Genomic DNA, 19,517 nt, shown 5'->3' on the forward strand with positions numbered 1-19,517 from the left:
ATGAAATGGGATAAAATCTTGTACCTTGTTAGTCAGTGAAAGATGTTCAGACTTGCAAAATTGCTATTTTTCTGTAATAGCATTGTAATCAAAGTATTAAATACATAGGAGGAGGAGAAAAGCATATAAGAGATGAACAGTAAACACAGCAGTGAGCAAAAGCACCATTTATTTCTTATTGCACATGGAATTTCAGGCTCAGTTTACACTTCACATGCTTTCAAAACAGAAAGGTTTAGAATTCATTTGTTGTGTTCCTGATATTCATTAATATCCCTCTGTTTTTTTCAGGTATAATGGCTGGATCTAACCGGTCTGGAGATCTGAGGGATGCACAGAGGTCTATTCCCATAGGAACCATTCTCGCTATAGCGACTACTACCATCATCTGTATCCACTCTATAGACCATATGGCTTTACGTAAAGGATCACGTAATAGTAAAGCCTGCATGTTAGTGCAGATACTGGTTTAATCTAGTTGCTTTGAAATGCATTAAGAGCAAACACAGTGTATTATTGTAATCTAGTGTAAGCTGTGTCTTTTTACTCAGGTAGGATTCAAATGCAGAAACACACTCAGTCATGTCTGAATTAAAGTTCAGTAATCTAACCTTTCGTTTTATTTGTTTTATTTAAAATTCATCAATGGATAACAGTTAATGACAACATGGCTAAATGCTCATATCTAGCAGTAATCAATCAATACCATGGAATTCAGCACTACACTGCTTTCTAACAGCATTTCTAACTCATAAATTCTAGCCACTGTGAGAGCTGTTTTCTTAACTGTGTAACTCAGACCTCTCCTGTGTGGTGCTGTTTGGAGCTTGCATTGATGGAGTAGTTCTCAGAGACAAGTAAGTTCCTTTTTTTCCATTTAAGTTCATGCCTTATTTATGTATTCATATATTTAAATGACGTATTTTATTTTATTTAAACCGAATGCCTTTGAACTGAATGCTGTTATTTTAAGAACGCAGTTCCTGTGTCAGGGTGATTTTTTAAAAGGAGAATGATGAAATATAGTAACTGTCATGCATCAGAAAATCCAAGCCTGAACATCTGACTAAAGAAGAAACCATGTGTGCTAATGTGTTTCAGGTTTGGAGACTCTGTCAGAGGAAACTTGGTGATTGGTACTCTGTCCTGGCCCTCCCCCTGGGTGATTGTGATTGGCTCCTTCTTCTCCTGCTGTGGGGCAGGTCTGCAGAGTCTCACTGGTGCCCCCCGGCTGCTCCAAGCCATCGCTCGGGATGGCATAGTGCCTTTTTTAGAGGTTAGATTTCACACTAGCTCACAATTTCCGTTGGTGTTTAGTGGCTGGTTTAAGTGTAGATTAAAGATACCTGTTTGCAGGGTTTAACTAGGCACTGTGGCATAGTTCATAGAAATGACCAATAGTGAACAAGCTACCTTCTCACAGTGACTGGATTGTCAGTACAGGCTTATGATTCAAATAGATATCAACCATCCCCAAATCTTTTTTTTTTGAGGTACAGTTGTGGAGTAATGATTACAGCAGGGCGTTTAGACCTGTATGGAAAACTAAAGTTGGATGAACAATTTGTCAAGGACAGAGTCAACCATATTGACTGGAATTTGTAGCAGAAGGTTTTAAAACTGCAGGAAGTTAATTCACTTTTCAGATAGCACATATGTCCAGGAATGTGAAATATTTGTTGATTGGAACATTCAGGGATCACAAGCTTAAAGTAATGCTTGTAAAATTACTTGTGTTGTGTGTTTTTACCCATTTTTTTATTGAGTGTTTAATAATTAAATTATTTTTATTTATTTATTTGCATCTGCAGATACCCTGAATATAAGCAATATTGTTTTATCCATTCAGAATTAAATTTAATTGCATGAAATCCCTTTTTCACAATAAATTATGCTCACTAACTTAACTAACTTTCGTGCTCTTTTTCAGGTTTTTGGCCATGGCAAAGCGAATGGAGAGCCCACCTGGGCCCTGCTGCTCACTGCTGGGATCTGTGAGACAGGCATTCTCATCGCTTCACTGGATGCAGTGGCCCCTATTCTCTCCATGTCAGTGTCTTTATGAATCCCCCTTCTATCCTTCATTACTCTTACAATAATTACAGTCATAAACTGACATTTCCTTATTATCTATTTTTTCTAATTATAATAATACATCTTTTAATCCACTATTAATCCTCTCTGCTTTAGTTAGGATGTCTGTGCTCTTTTCATATCCTCCTCCTCTTGTCCTTTTTCATTCAGAGCTCACATATCCTCACTTTAGTGTGCTCTCTCGGCTTCTTTAATGATGATAATAACTTTAATAACATATTTCATCTATCCCCAGTGCTCTTTTCTGCCTCCTTCTCACTGCCTTTGTTTTCTGCCTTACACTTCTATCTATTTCTACCATATTTTTCATGTAGTTTTCTGCACTGTATTGATTTTATGAAGGTCCTAAATGATGAAGTGTTTGTGTGTCTTTGTTTTTGTCCTTGCAGGTTTTTCCTGATGTGTTACCTGTTTGTGAACCTGGCCTGTGCTCTCCAGACTCTTTTGCGCACACCCAACTGGAGGCCACGCTTCAAATATTATCACTGGTAGGCACTGAATATACATTTTATATCCAGTCAATGTTCTTCAGACCTTAAAGCGTTCTTCACACTTACACATCTCTTTAGTTGTGCATAACATTTTATATCAATTTACAATAACTGCAAAACACATGCATCAACGTACAAACATATAACAGGGTTCGTACAGTCTTGAAAAAACTGGAAAAGTCATGGAATTTGAAAACAGCAATTTCCAGCTCTGAATAAGTTTTGAAAAAAATTAAATAACCAGTTTTGGAAAAGACATAAAAATTGGGTCTACAAATCTTTGTGTTTTCGTATATCGATGGAAAAAATCTATTTTGAGCTAACAAATCAGCTCATAGTAAATTCAGTAAGTTTAAGCCTACACAAGGGAGCTCTCAGCATCTGACACACATTAACGATTGTGTGTCAATATTTTTATCAGATTTATTTTACTGTCCATGTCTGCACTGATGTTTTAAAAATTGATTGTTCATGAAAATTTGCTTCGAAAGCATGGAAAAGTCATGAAAATATCATGGAAATGTATTGGTTAAAAAGTGTATAAACCCTGATATAACCTCTAGAGACAAACATTAGACCCCCTTGATCTCCTTATAATCCTTATCGTTTACAAACCAAATAGTGTCTTTCCTCTTATTTCATAATAATTTAGCTGTAGACTGTTCTAGGATGAGAATGTCCCAAACATGCTATAGCCATGTATTCCTCAGCAAAATATTACTTCCATAATATTGCTTTAAAGTAGCTTTTATAGAGGCTGTCAAGTCTTTAGGTTTAAACCAGAACCAGTACAAAATAACAGAAGTGCTGGACACATTGGTAATCTGGTATTTAATATAAGTGGTCTCATATAGATCTTTTGTGTCATTTTAAAATAAATATTTGGAAGATTAGTTTCATCTTGATACCTAAATACCTCTGAAAAGTAATGACACAAGATCCAGAGTTACCTGAAAGATTAATTCACAGCACAAAGCTCAGTGACAGGCACACACTGGGGTTCAAATAAAGTTCAGATGTTTTAATCACTGCGCGGCTAACATGCTGTCTCCAAATAGCTAGTACACATATGCAGACACTCCCTCAAAAGCACCTCCCACTTTAGTGCACAAACAGCAAACATGCATACTGCAAATGGTGTTAACAGTAGCTTGCACAGGAGAGAACCGTGAAAACTAAATGCTTAAAGCTTCAGGAAGACCACCAGAGGATGGGTCTTCATTGGTCTATTCCAAGGAACTCCATTAGCCTAAGTGCCAAAGTGAATTTTAGGATACATGAAGCAAGGTTGTGCCAGTAAGTGAATAAAGGCAAAGAATAAATGTCAAATTTATTATATATTTTACACTTATACATTACCATTACAAAATTAGGTTCTTTCTTAGGTGCTTTTGAATCTATATTTCAAGAAACAAATAGCCATTACCCTTAGACTCATGGATATATAAATAAAGGTCAAATTGCATAGAAACCACAAATTGCAAAATTATTTATTAGTGTATTACTTAAATGGTACTTGAGAGAATATTTAATTCATTACCTTGAATGAATCACATTTAAAACAAACAGCCGTTTGAATGGAAATATTGATCCCAGTTGTCACAGTGGCAGCCCAGCATGGAAGCCTGCCTGCTACCTATTAGCTGTACTCATGATCTCAGCTCTTTCTGAGGACACAGCCTCTTAAAAGGACACGGATTTTGGCTCGCACTCAATTCTTGGCACATTTAGCCTGGCTTACGCATTGGAGTGGTTTTGGTGGCGGAGAAGGAGAAGGAGATGTGACAGGCTCAACATGCCCTGAATGTTGCGTGGCATCTAATCTTGAGTGCTGTCTTTATTCCAGCCCTGCAGGATTAATCTCATTACTCACTCCTGTTTCGGTCATGTTGGGCCAATGGCTCTCAATGTACATACAGTCAAAGAAAACAGTAAATTATGATGAATGCTTGATAAAATTAAATACAGGCATGCTTTTAAAACACATTTTAATCTAATTAATACTTTAATGTTTTACTCAATAGCGGTATATTAGGCGGCCCCACTTTAATAACTGTGTAGAGACACATTAACAATCTATGTAGTAACATTGCAACTACTAGAGAATTACACATTGTTGTCAACTTTGACTTATGTGTAATAGGGAGAGTGTACTTTTGTGTGTAAGTAAACAAAAAGTGTGTGAATCTTCACATGTAATCGCATCTGGGTGTAATTAGTTGTGTATATAGGTCTTTTTCTCCAATATTGTCTGGTTTTCAATCAGGGTTGTGATTGTTAATTCAGATTTTATCATAGAAAGATGAAAAAACAAATTCTGCTATGTCCAACTGACACTGATGCACATGAGTAATTGCATAAGAGCACAACTGAAATCAATCTTTAACAATGTGTACTTCACCAGTAGATATACTGTTATTACATGGATTATTAACATGTAACTACATAGTTATTAAACACTTAATAAAATGCACATCTATTAAAAGAATCACATCGAGTAAACAAAGCTAGCATGTTACAGTTAATTCTTGGTATGTTCTTTGATTTTACCAAAATGTGACATCTCAAATATTTGTGTTGTTTCTTTAAAAAAATTGTGGGTTCTCAAAAAACATTGTTTTTAAAAATGTTTTATTATTTGCATGTATAAGAGTATAAAAATGATTAACCAGTGTTAGGAACTCGATTTGTAGACCACTTGTTAATATTTCTCAATCAATTATTGATATTTGACACTCAGTTCTGCCTGGTGTGATTAAAGTGACAACAAAACAGATGTAAAGTGACATTTTGTCTTTAGAAAAAAGAATACTCACATTTCTTCTTTTGTCCAACAGGGCGCTGTCCTTCCTGGGTATGAGCTTGTGTCTTGCCCTGATGTTCATCTCTTCCTGGTACTATGCCCTGGTGGCCATGCTTATTGCTGGCTGTATCTACAAATACATTGAGTACAGAGGGTATGTCCAGCCAAACAGCACTAAATCCACCACCAACATGGTTGATTCTTGATTCTAGAACAGAAACACAGCATGTGCTCCATTGTTTCTCTTCAGTGTATAGATGTGAAGTTGTTAAATGAATTACTAGGATTTTTAAATGTTCTAATTTAAAGATTTGTACTTATGTGTACACGGCTATTTTAAAACTTGCAACTTTTGAAAAGTTGCCTTTACAGTTACTGTGCAGTTAATCTAGCCATATTTGTATATACACTGTATCCAAATGTTTGTGGACCCCCTTAATGCCTTATGGATTAATGTAGGAATTAATTAACACCCATTGATGAAAAAGTGCCCTCACACAGCTTGTCTAATCCCTGAGCTGTGAAACAGTGGAACTATGTTTTCTGAAATAAAATGGGTTGATCCAGTACTTAGGGGATGAGGTGGGGTGACTGTCCTCCTGCATCCTGACCTCACTAATGCTCTGGTCAATGAATGCTATCGAAATGTCAAAGCAATTTTCTTAAAATCTAGTAGAAATCCTTCCCTGGATAAGAGAGAGACCTTTACTCCAACTAAAGCAAAATAAACTCTTTTTAATACCTTGATTTCAGAAAAAAACAGTGACTTAACAGTTGTCAGTTGTCCATATAGTATTTTTTATTGGATTTTCTCTATAATACAATTGTGAATTCATGTCTACAGCATTTACTTAAATCACACTGTTGTGTGTGTGTGTGTGTTTGTGTGGGTTCGCAGTGCTGAGAAAGAATGGGGTGATGGCATCCGTGGGATATCGCTCAATGCAGCCCGCTACGCACTCATTCGACTGGAGGAAGCACCACCACATACTAAGAACTGGAGGTGAGAGAAGGAAGCATTATATCTGTAATTAACAAAACTAATTCTGCTTCATATATTTGGGTGGCTTTCGTGGGCACATTTGATCACTGCAGATATAATAATGTGGTAATACTCATCTACTTTCTCTTTACTCTTTTCTCTCTCATCTACTTTAGTCTGCCCCTCAGATTAGAGTCTCCCCATTTGCCACCTGTATAATCCAGAGAGAATTACTATTTGATTTGTCCCTGAGCCTTTGTTAATCCCAAATGGAATAAATAACACCCGCATGGAATAAATAACCGTCCTCTACAGCGGCTCATCAAACCTTTAAGAATGCTGCTGTGGATAAGATTCAGGGAGGAAATAAAATCTTCGTTCTTCTCCTTAACCCGGCCATCAGCAGGTTACTGTAATCTGTGTCAGGAGGAGAGAGAAAAAAAGAAAAAAAGAAAACTCATAGCGCCATCTGGCCGAGTGCAGAAGATCCCGCGTTTAGGTGGCACCTGTGTCCTGCTGCATTCTCAATGTTCCATAAGCCTCTTTACCTGGCTCTGTGCCACCAATCCTCGCTACAGGCAGATTGAATATGATGATGGTCTTTGTATAAGTTCCTACTCAAAAATATGGTTTCATCCAAGCTCCAGATAGTTTTTCCAGTAGCCTTTCAGCTTGTGAACTTCTTACTGAAAAAAACAGAATCACTTCCCTAATGCGTACATCATGTGTAGAGTTATTACTCCGGGTCAATATTAGAGTCACAGCACAGATGAAGCAACAGATGATGTGTACTGCACAGTCTTTAATTCCTCCTTAATAACAAGCAGAACGTTATTCAGCGTAAAGTACTCCCTATATGGTACATATAGTTCTAAGTAATCTTTTAATCCTTCGCCTGTCCTCTCAAACCAGTAACATCTCATTTTCAGACATAGGCAGAACGCCAGGATTAATTTTAATTATAGCGATAGTAAAGAAGCAAGTCAGTTCAGTGAACTAAGCTTCTTTATGTATTTGCTTTAATGCATCTAAAACAGGAACAGAAATAATGTATGTGAATGCTGAAATATGACTCTTATCACGTCTGTCCTATCAGGCCTCAGCTGCTGGTTCTGCTGAATTTGGACTCGGAGCTGCGGGTGAAGCACCCTCGTCTCCTCTCCTTCACCACACAACTCAAAGCAGGCAAGGGCCTGACTATTGTGGGTTCAGTGCTTGAGGGGACCTATCTCACCAAGGACAGTGAGGCCAAGAAAGCAGAACAGGTGAGATTTAGATGCTGTTTGAAGGAATATACCTATAAATCTCAGGTCTTTTGAAGGGATATATATAGATAGTCAGTCTTATTTTTTAAGGAATATAGATACAAAGTTCATGTCTTACTGTTTATAGAAAACACATATAGATATCCAGCCCTATTTTTTAAAGAATATACATATAGAGCTAATTTTTTATAATTTAAAGGAATACGCATATAGATATCAGCCCTATTTTTAAGAAATATTTATAGAGAGCTCATGTCTTATAGTTTAAAGGAATACACATATAGATATCCTACCGTATTTTTTAAAGAATATACATATAGAGCTCATGTTTTATAGTTTAAAGGAATAAACATATAGATATCCAGCCCTAACTTTTTAAGAATATACATATAGAGTTAATCTCTTGTAGTTTAAAGGAATACACACATAGATATCCAGCCCTAACTTTTTAAGAATATACATATAGAGCTCATGTCTTATAGTTTAAAGGAATACACATATTGATACCCAACCCAATTTTTTTAAGAATATACATATAGAGTTAATCTCTTATATAAACAGGTCAAGTAAACAGGTCACTGTGGTTATTACTAGATGCAGCTGCCTATGTTTTTTATATAATAGTGGTTTCTGTTTTGGAGTACTTGTACATTTTATTTTACTCTAATTCACAAGGTTCAACTTAACTGCTATTCAAATTCTGGAATGCAGCAAAACTGGAATATTTTCACAATGTACTATTGAGTGGACCATAGTGTCTTTTAGTCCCAAACATGGAAAGAGACTGCTGCCTACTGGCAAATGGGAGAATTGCATTTGTAACAATCTGAATAGATTTGGTCTACTTATAAATATCTACTCCATTTTATTTAGGATTAGCCAAAGCAGAGATAGTGTAGTCAAGCTTTGTTTTAATGAACATTAAATAGGACACAGTTTCCTGTTAATATAGCGCAGACTTATCTACAAAAAATAAACAACACCTTATCACACACGTTATATCACTCAGCTCTTATCACAGAGCATATTTGCTGTACAGAAAACAGAATGTGTAACAAACAACACTGTGATAACATTTCTTCATTACCAAAATTCCTAGAACATCAAGACAGCGATGGCTACAGAAAGGACTAAAGGCTTCTGCCACGTTGTGGTGTCATCCAACCTGCGCGATGGTATCTCACATCTCATCCAGTCTGCGGGTCTTGGGGGCATGAAGCACAATTCGGTGCTCATGGCTTGGCCTGGATCATGGAAACAATCCAATGACCCTCTCTCATGGAAAAACTTTATAGGTATGCAAGTACATTCAGCCATTCTATAAAATATACATGGTAACCCTCTTAAAAGACACACCTGTTCATTAGTTATAAATCATTTGTGATAGTATTTATTTTTATCACTGTATTTTACAGATTATGAGGCGCCCTATCAATGAACATCTATTTTCTGGTCTATTTTCATACATAAGGCGCACTGGATTATAAGGCACATTTTAAGCAACACTAGTAAGGAACAGGGGTGTCGCCATGTTTCCCTTCTAATCTACACAGATGTCTCACCTAAAAACTGTTTATTTTGGGTAGCAGCAGAGCTAGTCGTTGTTTCCAGCAGCGCTAGCCATAGTTAGCTGCAGGGCTTAGCGCTAGTAAATGCCGCCCGACAGCACTACACTGAGGAACCCTGAGTGCCCTGAGAGCTAGCGCTGCGGTTAGCAGCTAATGCTAATACTGCTCCAGCCTCTGTGCTGGAGAAACTTCACTGAAACCCCTGTATAAGGCTGGACATCAGCCAGGAGTGGCTTTACTTACTCCTTACAACCTGACTGGTAAAATTCATACATAAGGGACACCAGATTATAAGGCGCACTTTAGATTTTTTTTTTTTTTTTCTGAAAAGAAAAGTGTGCCTTATAGTGCGAAAAAATATGATATTTTCTGTATAATAATCTAGCCTGTGCTACATATTTTAATAGTAGTGTACAACAACCAGCCATACCATGAACACAATCATTATGTTTCTTCACTCATTACTTTTTTCCACTGAGCATATAGTAGCACTTTATAGTTCTATAATTACAGACTGTTGTCTGTCTGTACTTCTATTTGAAATCTGAATATTGTTTTCACTGTTTGTTATCCTCAGAGACTGTAAGAGAGACTACTGCAGCTCACCAGGCTCTACTGGTGGCTAAAAATGTGGACAGCTTCCCTCACCAAGAAAGGCTTGGAGAGGGCACTATAGACGTGTGGTGGATTGTCCACGATGGAGGAATGCTCATGCTGCTGCCCTTCCTCCTCCGCCAGCACAAGGTACACAATAGCTGGGTTTTTAAATGAAATTAGCTCAAGATTGGAACTGGGAGAGTTTACTGGTAAACTGGTAAAGTGTCTGCTTTGATGATTGACAAGTAACAGATACTGAATAATAATTAATGTTTTCAGTCATTTATCTCATCTGCCTTTTCCTTCTTTTAATATTCTGCTTAAATTTTTCTCTCTCTTTATCTATCGCTTTCTCAGGTTTGGAGGAAGTGTAAGATGCGCATCTTCACTGTGGCCCAGATGGATGACAATAGCATTCAGATGAAGAAAGACCTGCAGATGTTCCTGTATCATCTTCGACTGGACGCTGAGGTCGAGGTTGTAGAAATGGTAAGATTCCCTTTAAACCTTTAAAAACACCCACTGTGTATTCATTCTGGTAGTATTAATGTTTGACCATAAACAACATCACTAATGACATGCCTTTAGCTAATGCCAGATAAGCTAAATGTCATTAACAAGGTAGATGGTTGCAATGTCATAAATAAAGATGCTACAAAACATTTATTTTACAGAATTAACTAATTCTAGGAAAAATGCATCTCTTTTAAAGACTGCTTTAATTGTTCTCTTCCTGTGTATTTTATGCAAACAGCACGAAAGTGATATATCAGCTTTCACCTATGAGAAGACCCTGGTTATGGAGCAGCGCTCACAGATGCTGAAGCAGATGCAGCTCTCAAGGACTGAGCGGGAAAGAGAGGTAATGTTTTTGTAATTTCCTTGTTATGAAAGGTTTATGTTAGAGGTTGAGTATATACATTATAATATTAGCACACTGCTTAAGCCACAATCTGATTCGGCATCATATAAAAAAAATAAATATTTTACGGAACTGCAGTATGATATACTACTATAAAAATATCTTTTACTTTTAATTGCTTATGTACCTATGTAGTTTAGGTGTAAACTGTATGATAGCAATAGACTGTCACATCAGTCTTTTTATTTAAATAAAAAATTTAAAGCAGGAAAAAATGGTAACTTAGGGATATATATATATATATATATATATATATATATATATATATATATATATATATATATATATATGTGTGTGTATATATACCAATACTGATCTCTGTGACATTTAGCATGTTTAGCTGATCAGCCTTTCCATGTCTAACTATATGCATTATTCTTATCAGACAGAATTGGCACAATTTTGCAAAAATATATTGTTGGGTATGCATGTGTCAGTAGCAATTAATTGTAGTGCAAACCTACTTGTACTGATTATTACTAAGCTCATTAATTGCCTCAACTATTGTGTGTAAAGATGTAGATATTTGTAAGACTAACTGTAAGATGCTATTTTTAAAAAAGCCTTGGGTTAATATAAGTATCTGTACTTAAATTAGGTAAATTAATCATTTACAGCTTCAGGTTTTGTTAGAAAGATTTATTGGCAATCTTATAATTTGGCCAGTACAATATTTATTGTACTTGAAAGAAACAGCTGATTGTCAGCTGTATTAAAAAAAATAGAGGACCCAGCATATGGCCTTGTGGCACACCATTGTTGAGCCATTTGACATGTGGCCCCTCATCTCCTATATTGCTGCTGCTGCGGGGAATGGCACTTACCCCCCAGATTCAGAGCATCACTGACGAATCTCGTAGCTCCATTCGGAGGAAGAACCAAACTGGTGCCCAGTGCTCAGGCTCAAGTAACCAGGGAGCTCCACTGGAGGACGAGAAGGACAATGAGGTAGTTTGTATATAAAATGTGCTGAAGAAATCACCACCCTGGATCCAGCACCCACAGTTACAGAGCCACAAATATATGTGATACTTTCTGTGACCTTCTGTCACTGAGAAACCTTATTAGGTTTATTGTAGGGCTGCATAATATATTGTATGTTTAGCATTGTTGTAGTGTCAGCCTTGCTAACATACTTCTACGATTATGCAATTGAGTCAACTTTCTAATTATTGTACTTTAATCATCTTGTAGGAGTAAATGAATACATCTAATAATAACAGGAAGGAAGACATTTTTACATATAATTAAGGCCAGTGATAAATTATATGACCTGAAGGAGTTCATCAGTGTGTTTTCAATAAACTACAAGGCATACCTTTATGGTATTCATTATGTGGAATTTTGCCTGGATTATGCAGCCATTGCAGTCTAAAAAACTTAGCATTAATGCGGCTCTGTAACTGTTAGGGTGTGTTCCTTCTCCTTTCGTGACTCCTCCCATTAAGCATGCGTTACTGTTATCGTGCACGGTGGCCTCCTCCTCCTTGTGAGCCCCTTGTCAACGTGAAGTATTTTGTTCCCTGAATCTCCTTTACCATTTGTTGCCCATATCATAGACTCTCCTTTTTTTCTTTGCTTGAAAAAGCAGTCAAGTTTAGTTTGACTTCTTGATTTTTTTTTTTCTACTTTTCGAGTTTCATTCACAATGCATCGCTGTGTTCATGCACACTGCATGCTGGCCTGTTGATGTAACACACTGCCTCATCAGTTTTTCACAGGCTAATCGGTTTGCATGTTGCTAGTAGACTTTGTATTAAACTTTGTATTAAATTATGTTGAACTACATTGCAGACCCTTGAATTAGTTTAATGCAAAATGAATTTTCAGTGGTAAAATGATTTAATATAACTTGAGCATATCTTTGCTGTCCTATGCATCTGTAGTTTAGCTGTTTTTCACTTTTACATAACGCACATTTTACATAACCAAATTTCCAGTTGAAGTGCTTATTGATAAATAAATTACTTTTATTTAAATTAAATTTATGAGTGATAAATTAAATGTTTTTATATTGACATCCAGTAAAAGTTGGTGAGTTATGGTGAGCTTTTTGTTGGAACAATGTTCACACAAATGTTTAATTCCATTGTATTGCTGTGCCGTGGCCGTGAATTGTGCTTTTTTATTTATTTTATATATTATTTTATAAATGGGGTTCCAGTTATGTAACAGCCTAGGCCTATGTGGCAAATTACTTTGTGTTGCTCACAATTACATTTAAAAAGTGATTAATTACAGGGTCACACTTTTACTTTATGTCTTTTAAAAAAAAAGTGACCCTAAAACCACCAGTAAGCAATCTAAAGGTGACAGTGGTTAAAACAAAAATGCTACATTCTGAGACACTGAAATGATGTGAAATTATGTTGTTCTCATAAATCAAAGGACTTATCAGAGGAGTAGTATCAGTTAAACAGGAGCCATGTTGCCATGGCTGCTACAGGGTAGTGTATTGTCTTGTCTGTCTGTGAACTGATGTGATGGCTCTGGTAACTCCTCAGGCTCAGCTCATTCATGACAAGAACACAGCGTCTCACGCAGCTCTGAACGACAAAGCAGACGCCACTCCTGACCGGGTCCACATGACCTGGACCAAAGAGAAGTTATTCACTGAACGCAATCGCAACCGAGAGCCAAACACCAACATGGGTGTGCGGGACCTGTTCAACATGAAACCGTGAGTTCACACCCTGCACACTTACAGACCTTACAAACCTGTGTACTCAGTAAAGTGAAGTACTTAGAGTGGGGGGCACATTAATATAAAAAAGCACAGCCTGCACATATTACAGGGAAAATCTACAGCTGGGCTGGACTCTGAGATGTGTGAATGCACGTGTCCTACATACATGATGTACCCATGTTTGCACAGTTTTGAAGGAACCAGTTGAAGATAAATGGTTTTATACTTTTAAGGCCCCATCTATATGTATCTGGATATTTTTTAAATGTGTTTTTTGAAAATGGTCTACAAGGTGGAGATTTTTTAGATTTTTGTTTTTTTTTATCTGGACAGCAGAAAAAAAGCAGAATGGAATGATTTAAATCTGTCTGGTTTTAGCAGAATCTATTTTACAGCAAAATGTAATTTCACAGAGCACTGCTTTGGATGTTGCACTTCAGGATATTTAAAGCAACCTTTGAAAAGCTAGGGGTCATAATCAGACCATCCGTAGGGACAGTCGTTTCCATTCACCGACCACCCATGTTTGCTAATTAGAGAATCGCCGTTTATTTATACTAGCTGGCCATTCATGCTGAGTGTAATTTATGGTATTAAGCAAAGTTTTGCTGTATATGTAAAAACAGTTCATAACACTTATGTCAAAAAACTTTTTAAATGACCGTTTTTTTGCATTTTTCTAAAACTTAAACCATTGTAATTTGTATGGAACCATTGTAATTTGTATGGAAAAAACATTGCAATTTAAATTGCTATCTCCATTGCAGATTATTTTTTAAAGCTTTTTATAATGAGAATTTGGCAGTTAGGCTTGTAAGTTCTTGGTGCCCCTGCTGGGCTGGCAGGCTTACACTAAGCAGTTATTTTCAGAAAGTCAGTTAAACCTATGTTTAAAAAAATAAAAAAATATCTGGATACATGTGGATTGGGCTTTAGATTCTGAAAAATTCTGGTACTGAACTGGAGTAACAAAAAACCTTTTGACAAGAACTTTTGTACACTGGTTCCACAAAAGCAGTGCTAACAGTCCTGTTAGAATTAGGGGATACCTCAGTCTATTCATGTAGAGTATTTGCAGTATTTCCTCTTTTGGAAAAATATAAAAATTAAATAAATAAAATTAAAAATATTTAATAAAACAAATACAAGCATTCGTTTTAATGGAGTATACGTTTTTTTATAAGACACAACATTACTCCATGTGGATCCTATGAATTCATCTTTGATCCTCAAAATGAAAAACACAGAATACTTCAAATGCTTTATCAATATTGACTGTGGTCTGGAAGAGGTTTGCATGTGTGTACAGAAGCCCTGAAGATCCTGGACACAGCCTGCATGATGTTCACTGAGTGTTGGGTGGGCATATATGGGAATAATAATAATATTCAAACCATCTTTGTTTAAACAGCATGGCCCAGTGTTTCGGCACATTGTCTGGACTAACTGTCTGGTCATGCTCTCTCCATGTGTCCCATGTCTTTGTGTCACTGAATAAACCTGCGTATAGCCAGTATCCATCAAGACTAGCCTTTTTAGTTTGAGATTTATTGTAGGTAATAATACACTAAAGGGGCAGTTTATCAGACAGGGATTAAACCTAGTCTTGGACTACACAGCATTTGTCCAGGCATAGACTAGAAGAGTATAAAAAAATATTGAGTTTTGGAATAGTAAACTGTAGAATCATAGCACTCCACCCAGTTATAGTTGCTAAATGCAATCAAATTCTCACAGCTATGTTTCAAAGCATAGCAACACAGCATACAGCTACTGTCCAAGCATTTCCTGGACAGTAGAAACAGTTTCTTTCACAAAAACAGGATAAACACATTTAATGCTCGATTTCTGAGGAAATAATGAGTCAGCAGGTATTCAAATGCATTGGCCATATAGTGTTAATATTTTAAAAGCATTCTCTTAAACCAATATGCAATTTGTCATGTCTAAAATATCTTTTGAAATAAAACGTTAATTTTAGCATCATAATGTTATTGCTAAAAGTGTTTATAACTAATTAAAGTGTCTTTTAACTATAACTATATTTTACAGCTTGATTTTTGCACGTTTTGTCTGTATGTTTTATCCTCTATCCTCAGTCTAATTTTTTGATACGATCAAAGAGTTCTTGATCGATGCTATAGAAGCACCTTTGGTTCCAAAAAGAATCATGATTTTAATCGAGTTGAACCTTTTAAAGGCTTGAATAAGTTTGATGTAAAAGTTAAGTTTATGCTTACACCAAGAACTTGCTGATAGATAGAAGAGTTATGATTATTCAGTATGCTGTGATTTATATTGTAATAATGTAAGAAAATAAACCATTTTGGGAAAACCTTTGTTTTGTAGTAAAAAAAAAACAGATTAAAAGATAAGTTTACTTTTTAATCAGTCATAACAGTTTAAACACAACACTGACCACTGTAAACTATTTATTGAATATATTATTCTGTTTTTGAGAATCAATATAGTTTTGCAAAGCATAACATTGCGATATTTTGCTACATCAATATCAGCAAACGTGTCATTTGATGAAACCAAGGTTGTTCCTCTATAGCATCACTCTAATATTATTGTAGCATGTTTATTTTTAAAAGTGCGTCAAATAAATTTGGTAAAATTAGAAAGTACACTTTCATAAAAGATCTTGAGAGTTCTAAAGATTTTGTGTTCTACACATTAGTTTTTTCTTGCTCTCTAATGTGCCTGGGCCAAGATTTTTTGAACTATGGAAGATAATGTGTTTGGTAATTTGTAGGGAATTTATTTCTTGAAACGGTCATTAACAAGTGCATACTAATACAGTATACAGACATTTATTTTTAATTTGAGAATAGCATTAAGTGTATTTGTTGCACTGCTGGGGTGGTTGGCATGTCCTTGGTGAAGGGTTTGCTGAAACGTCTAAGCCTGTCTCTGTTGTTTTGTCCCGTTTTCCTCCTTCTAGAGAGTGGGAGAGTCTGTAAGTCACACTTCTCTTTATTGTAGGTTACGTGTCTGCTTGTGTTTGTATTAGTTGTCCCGTCTCCTCATTCCATGACCAGTCGGCACACTCGGAGTGTATGTGTGTGCGCATGTGAGTGTGTGCGTGTGTGTTTGTGTTTATGCGGCGTGCATGCCATTGCCAGCATTTCATCACATCCATCACTGCTTGTTTGTAATTAGCATGACTGTTGTACTTTCATCCCATTCAGCAGAGCACATGCTTTTCAGACCACTGCACCTGATGTCAGTTATGGGGTGGGTAGATGGTAACAAATATAGAAGGTTTGATATTACAGAAAAGCGATTTTCACCCTGTGGGCCCCTATCTATTTTGCAAAGTAAAAAATATTTAAATATATAGTATTTAAATGTAATGTAAGGTATGGCAGACCTTAAGTTATTTTTTTTAAAGCAAAACATTTAGTTTGAGCTTGTTGATTGATTTTATGGATAAATGGTTCAAAACACATGGTGGACCATCTACAAGTAAAGCAGCCACTGTATCTCTGACCGAGAGAACCGAGAAAAGCAGCATTAATCTGCACAGGAACAGAAAACAACAAAGCTGATGGTTGTGCTGTATTTGGTGGTGGGTTAAGTTGCCAAAAGTCAGGAATCCCTGGTTTAGAATATATCAGTATTTTTGTTATATAGTAATCATACAGTTCAATTTGACATCAGGTTGTGAAGTAAAGCAAGTGTTATGATTGCTTATGTGTGCTTGTGTGTGTGTGAGAGTGTGTTGTGTGTGTGTTTAACAATAATTACATTAAGGCCATGTGCATATCATGCTGTGCATACCAACTCTAACCTCCACAAATATATATTTTTTTATTCAATGCCAATTTATGTACCCTGAAATGTAAGACATATATGAAATATACACTTCAATTCTGTACTCTTACTATTTGTTTCTTTTCACTCACTAATTGTTCATTTGCCTTTATTTCTCTGTTGCGACTCACCAAAACCCTTTAATTCCAAAAAAAAAAGCCTGAAGTTTTATTTTTGTATTGTCTTTTTGGAACTTAATTGTACTTTAATTCGCACAGAAGCACTGACCAAGATAAAGTCCCAAGATTGTTGTGAATGAATGGGTAATAAACCAGGGTACCCAATACAGGGACATATATTGAAATTATACTCCAAATAGGAATGCACCAGTGTAGGATTTCTGAACTGATGCCGATGCTAATGTCAGTGGCAGTATATACATTTATAACTATAATAGAGAGACCGCTGTATAAATGATGTAGTAGTGCGGCCAATATCTCTTGATCCTTTTTCGCCATACAATAAATACGTCAGCAAGTATTGGTTTAAAATATTTGCCATATAGGCAGATCTCAGTGATTCTAAAAAAAAAATAAGATACATTTTCGGTCAAAACCATCATATTTCCGACATCTCTAATTCCCAGTCTGAGTGTACTTGGGCCTGATGGGTCCGTCAAGGCTTTCAAACTATGCTATGTGACTGTGAATTCATGAAAATTTAAACTTATAAGGGCTCTGAACAAAAAAAAGAAATATGAATGTGTCAATTAAGTGGAACACAGGAAATGTATTAGGGATATATATTATAAATATATTAGGGCAAGGAGTTTAACATTTTTTGGGGTTATAAATAGTTTATAAAAAGGTATATTAACAAATAGTCGTTTGACAAATAATGGTTCCATGTTCATTTTTACTGTCAAACCTCAGATCTTTCTAGGTGCTTATCTTACTTAGTTTTTTTCCATCAGTCAACTATAAACTATTTTTAAACCCTAAAAAAATAAAGGAGTCTTATTTTAAATACTTATTTTTAAAGGCTTATTTTAAATAATATTGCAAATTTCAATTTTCATTGCTTTTTTACTTCACCCTTAACATTGAACCTAGCAGTAGTTAATGTTGAGAAAGACAGTAAACAGTGGACATTATTTCAGAACGATGCTGCTACAAAGAGTGCCAGTAACTAAAAATACCAACAAATGAATATTGCAGTAAAATATAAATCTCAATGTCCCTTTACAGTATCTATGGTTTATCACCCATTCTCTCAGGGTTTCTTGCTGCTGATTTTTATTCCCTTTTCTTTACATGCTCAGCAATCAGTCCAATGTTCGCCGCATGCATACTGCTGTGAAGCTGAACGAGGTGGTGGTGAACAAGTCCCAAGGAGCCCAACTGGTTCTCCTCAACATGCCGGGACCTCCGAAGAACCGGGGAGGAGATGAAAATTGTATCCTTGTCTGCCTACTATATAAAGTAGTTTTTTTGCTCTTTTTAAGAGTTGACCTGTTGGAATTGGCTAGATTAGTGAGTAAGATAAATAGTGTACTGGTAAAGTCTGAGCCTTGAGCACATCACAGTTTGGGTCTCATATTTAGATGCACTTGCCTTCTGATGTTTAGGTTTACTTGGCTTGCTGTGCCAGATTGGGCAGGTGAGGGCAGAGGCTCAGTTGTTTTGAACTTGAGAGTGTCGTTTTATCTTTTCTGCTGTCCTCTGACTGTGTGTCTGCCCATTCTTTCACCTTCATACATTATTACAATGGAAAAAGCCTAACCTTGATCTTCAAGATATTTTAATCTGTCATAGCACCGAACTTCCACTGGGCTCATTCTTTTAAAACCACTTAAATAAAACTTATGATTTTTGGCCTAAACTCAACAAAATAAAACTTTCGTCTAAAGGCCAAATGCTGGGCACATTTGTTTTTTTACAGATTGCCTAAAACCCTATCCAGATAGGATTAGTTTCTCAGGGGGTCCTGGGGTAATTTTCTCTTTTATGGGGGGTCCTCTGTGCCTTTATTCTTGTCCGGAACGACCATGTATGTGTTTTCTTAGACGTCCTATGAGAAAATTACTGGCTGAATTATCTACTGTTTTTCGCTGAACTCTGGTAATTTTAGTCCTGACCGGGTCCACATGTCTGAGTTTTTTCTCCTCCTCGCGTTTAATAAATAGCTAATTGTCCACTGCTACGCACCGTAATTACACTTGTGGCGTTAGTTTCAATGGAGATCCATGTAAAAACAACGGCGAGTGGAAATGGAGGAGCTACTGAAATGGAGGAGCTACTGAATGTGACATCATGTGAGCGAGAAAGCAAAACAACTCACTGGTCCTCCT

The 19,517-nt window shown here is 36.3% G+C and overlaps 1 protein-coding gene across 7 annotated transcripts in view; it reads left to right on the top strand.

The window, feature by feature from the left end:
* slc12a7b (solute carrier family 12 member 7b) overlaps positions 1 to 19,517 on the top strand; it is an 80,620-nt gene that overhangs the window by 56,147 nt on the left and 4,956 nt on the right. For 3 of the 7 annotated variants that reach the window (XM_007256912.4, XM_007256915.4, XM_007256918.4), the window contains exons 10-25: positions 292 to 390; positions 800 to 857; positions 1,102 to 1,276; positions 1,931 to 2,049; positions 2,484 to 2,582; positions 5,423 to 5,542; positions 6,287 to 6,391; positions 7,467 to 7,635; positions 8,735 to 8,930; positions 9,781 to 9,947; positions 10,158 to 10,289; positions 10,555 to 10,662; positions 11,554 to 11,673; positions 13,227 to 13,402; positions 16,356 to 16,370; positions 18,489 to 18,622. In XM_007256912.4, the coding sequence (XP_007256974.3) occupies positions 292 to 390; positions 800 to 857; positions 1,102 to 1,276; positions 1,931 to 2,049; positions 2,484 to 2,582; positions 5,423 to 5,542; positions 6,287 to 6,391; positions 7,467 to 7,635; positions 8,735 to 8,930; positions 9,781 to 9,947; positions 10,158 to 10,289; positions 10,555 to 10,662; positions 11,554 to 11,673; positions 13,227 to 13,402; positions 16,356 to 16,370; positions 18,489 to 18,622 (1,992 nt within the window). The remainder of the gene's footprint in view (positions 1 to 291; positions 391 to 799; positions 858 to 1,101; positions 1,277 to 1,930; positions 2,050 to 2,483; positions 2,583 to 5,422; positions 5,543 to 6,286; positions 6,392 to 7,466; positions 7,636 to 8,734; positions 8,931 to 9,780; positions 9,948 to 10,157; positions 10,290 to 10,554; positions 10,663 to 11,553; positions 11,674 to 13,226; positions 13,403 to 16,355; positions 16,371 to 18,488; positions 18,623 to 19,517) is intronic. The other 4 variants (XM_007256913.4, XM_007256914.4, XM_007256916.4 and 1 more) reach the window with 4 other exon arrangements.

The sequence above is a fragment of the Astyanax mexicanus genome, chromosome 6 (assembly GCF_023375975.1).
Source record: "Astyanax mexicanus isolate ESR-SI-001 chromosome 6, AstMex3_surface, whole genome shotgun sequence".
Taxonomy (NCBI): domain Eukaryota; kingdom Metazoa; phylum Chordata; class Actinopteri; order Characiformes; family Acestrorhamphidae; genus Astyanax; species Astyanax mexicanus.